The sequence below is a fragment of the Ctenocephalides felis genome, unplaced genomic scaffold (assembly GCF_003426905.1).
Source record: "Ctenocephalides felis isolate EL2017-DRISC unplaced genomic scaffold, ASM342690v1 CF-g0.4_SCAFFOLD_01604, whole genome shotgun sequence".
NCBI classification, from domain to species: Eukaryota; Metazoa; Arthropoda; class Insecta; order Siphonaptera; family Pulicidae; genus Ctenocephalides; species Ctenocephalides felis.
In genome coordinates, this window is record NW_020537758.1 from 44,224,499 (window position 1) to 44,227,209 (window position 2,711).

Sequence of the window (2,711 nt, forward strand, 5' to 3'; positions counted from 1 at the left end):
GAAAACGTTTTATTTAAAAAGAATAAGCAAAATATTTTTATCATGGGTTGTACAAGCGTAACATTTTTTTTTTTTTTTTTTCTTTATTTTAATTTTCTTAATGCGGAATGGAAAACTACATACATCTCCAAATTTTAATTATTTTATAATAGTCATTTTAGTAGTCCAATCATTTTTTATTTAGCTCGGTAATCGATCAATTAACTATTATCGCCTTTTTTGTGAACGTTTTTAATTGAAATTCGATCAAGATTTTTCTGAGCTTATAAAACAGCTTAAATTTATCCGCTGCAACATTTTAAAAACAATTCTTATATGTTGGCAACGAAATGGTTACCCTCCATAAAACTAACTGATTTAGACTTATCCTACTGTACAAATATTTCCGATGTGCATTAGAAGTACATAGTTTTTGAATATCTTGCAGAAGGAGCAATTCTAGCAAAAAATAGAAATTTAATATTATAATCTGAAGATAAAACTGTTTGAAAAAGATAAAACTATTGAAATCTCACTCGTTTCGCTAAGCATAGCATAACTAAATTCAAATATGTATGTTAGTATTTTAGCGCTGTAGTGGGTAAATTATCAATGTAATATGTGTTAGCTGCCCCTTTCATTTATATACCCCATATTTATACATTCAGAATTAGTTAGTCAATTCTAATACTAATGATTTTCTAAAAATATTTCCTGTGGCTAAACGTTCGCCGGGTCGGCTAGTATAAACATAAATTACGTGCGGCCCGCCATAAAATTTTGAAAACCAAATTGGCCCGTGGGTTAAAAAGGTTGCTCGCCCTTGCCTTAGATCATAAGCGTTGAACCAAAAACCTTATAGAACATATGAATAGTAAGAGTTTTGATTGCTGTTGTAACAAAAATTAAAAAAAAAAATTATATCAAATCAATTTTGATTGATTATTTATCAAGGATACTCGGTTAATTCAATTATTTTAACATTGTTTTACTGTATTTTAGGCAAGTTATCGTTGACTTTTTGGATTTGACTTTGTTAAAAGACTGGATTTATGTAAATATGGTTATTGGAGTGACATTTGCACTATACTCCGACATAGCATTTTCTGCTATTCAAACAATGTATCTGTTTGCATTAGGCTGGTCAAAGGTAAGGCACAAAGTTGTAGATTTTTAATATTATTACACTACAGCAAAATATATTAAGAGTGAGTGGATAATTGAAAGCAATAGCAATCACTCGTAAATTAACTGTTATAGTAGTCAATAAATAATTGGGATTTGTTCAACTTCATTCATAAAGTAGTGACGCCAATATGTGAAAACCAACAATCATCCGCAGAAATTTGCATATATGTCTAATTTCAAATTATTCTATGTGATTTAGACTGATACAGCAATTTGTGTATCTGCCGCAGCAGCTGCAGATTTGTCATCAAGGATGTTTTTGGCAGGAATGACTGCTTGTGTTAAAGTCAGCAGTAGAACAGTATTTTTAGCGGGAGCTTTATTCTCAGTTTTCGCACGTATAGGTAAAGTTAATAAGTAGAAGTAAATTTATCATACCACGAAACAATTTCTGTTTCTGTTAATTTTATACAATTTCAAATTATTTCGGTTTAATTATAGTGTTCTTGTACGTGACTGACTTTACAATGATGCTTATAATATCAAGTTTTTTGGGATTCTTCCGTACATGGATTCATGTGCCTTTACCTTTAGTATTTGCCGAATATTTTTCACAGGAGAGATTTCCTTCAGCATACGGGCTGTTCATGTTCTTGCAAGGAATAATGACATTGGCTTTGGGTCCAATCGTTGGTAATTATAATATTTTTCAGATTTCAATTATTTTTAAATAAATATACAAGTCTGAAGTTTTGTAAAATTTCAGGGTTTATTCGAGATGCAACACACAGCTACATAATATGTTTTCATGCCTTGACTGTGTGTTTACTCATTTGCTGTATACCATGGCTTGCCGAGATGGCGTGGTTAAAAATGAAAAATAAGAAATAAATTTAAGAATTAAGTTAATATTAATAGCAAAATAATATAGATTATGTGAATTTTATCTTACGTATCATATGCCATGATAGAAATAATTTAAGTATTATTTTGGATTGTCACAGAAAATATAAATGACAAAATGAATGTTAACTAAAGTTGTAAGTAGCACTTTGCCTAAAGACAAGTTGCATAAACATTCCGATACATACACGTAATACATGTACACGTAATAAAGAATTGAGATTCTACTATTTAGATAAAACATTCAACCGTTTATGAAATTAAATTAATTTGTTTAACACATTATATTTTATATATCTTATTAAAGTGTGAATGTCAACGGTAAACACCCACAAAACACAAAAGTTACAAATGCTTTGGCAAAAATTCTGATTAGAATCGTTTAAACCCAGGGCGTCATGATTTTTTATAATTCAACCGCTTATCATAAGCCTAAGATATTTTATTATGTTATCCCATACTTTCAAATCAATCAGTATACAAAGTTTCATCAAAATCGAGAACTTATCAAGAATCTTAGAATAATAAGCTTATAAATTTACAAAATTTAAGACAAAAAATAGATATTTCAACTACAAGTTCAACAAATTCTTCAATATATTTTACTTCTTATCTATTATTTTAAAAAAAAAATTTGATCAATCCGAGAATTTATATTATAGAAAAAAACAATGGTAAAATAAAAAAAGCATCATGAGATC

The 2,711-nt window shown here is 28.9% G+C and overlaps 1 protein-coding gene across 1 annotated transcript; it reads left to right on the forward strand.

Annotated features, from left to right (window-relative positions):
- Positions 1-1,025: 1,025 nt before the first annotated feature.
- On the forward strand, positions 1,026-2,188 carry LOC113372725 (monocarboxylate transporter 9-like). The gene is made up of 4 exons (XM_026613073.1): positions 1,026-1,129; positions 1,367-1,511; positions 1,609-1,800; positions 1,874-2,188. Exons 1-4 carry the CDS (start codon positions 1,040-1,042, stop codon positions 1,996-1,998), a joined length of 552 nt encoding a protein of 183 aa, XP_026468858.1. The 5' UTR covers positions 1,026-1,039; the 3' UTR covers positions 1,999-2,188.
- The last annotated feature ends 523 nt before the right edge of the window (positions 2,189-2,711 follow it).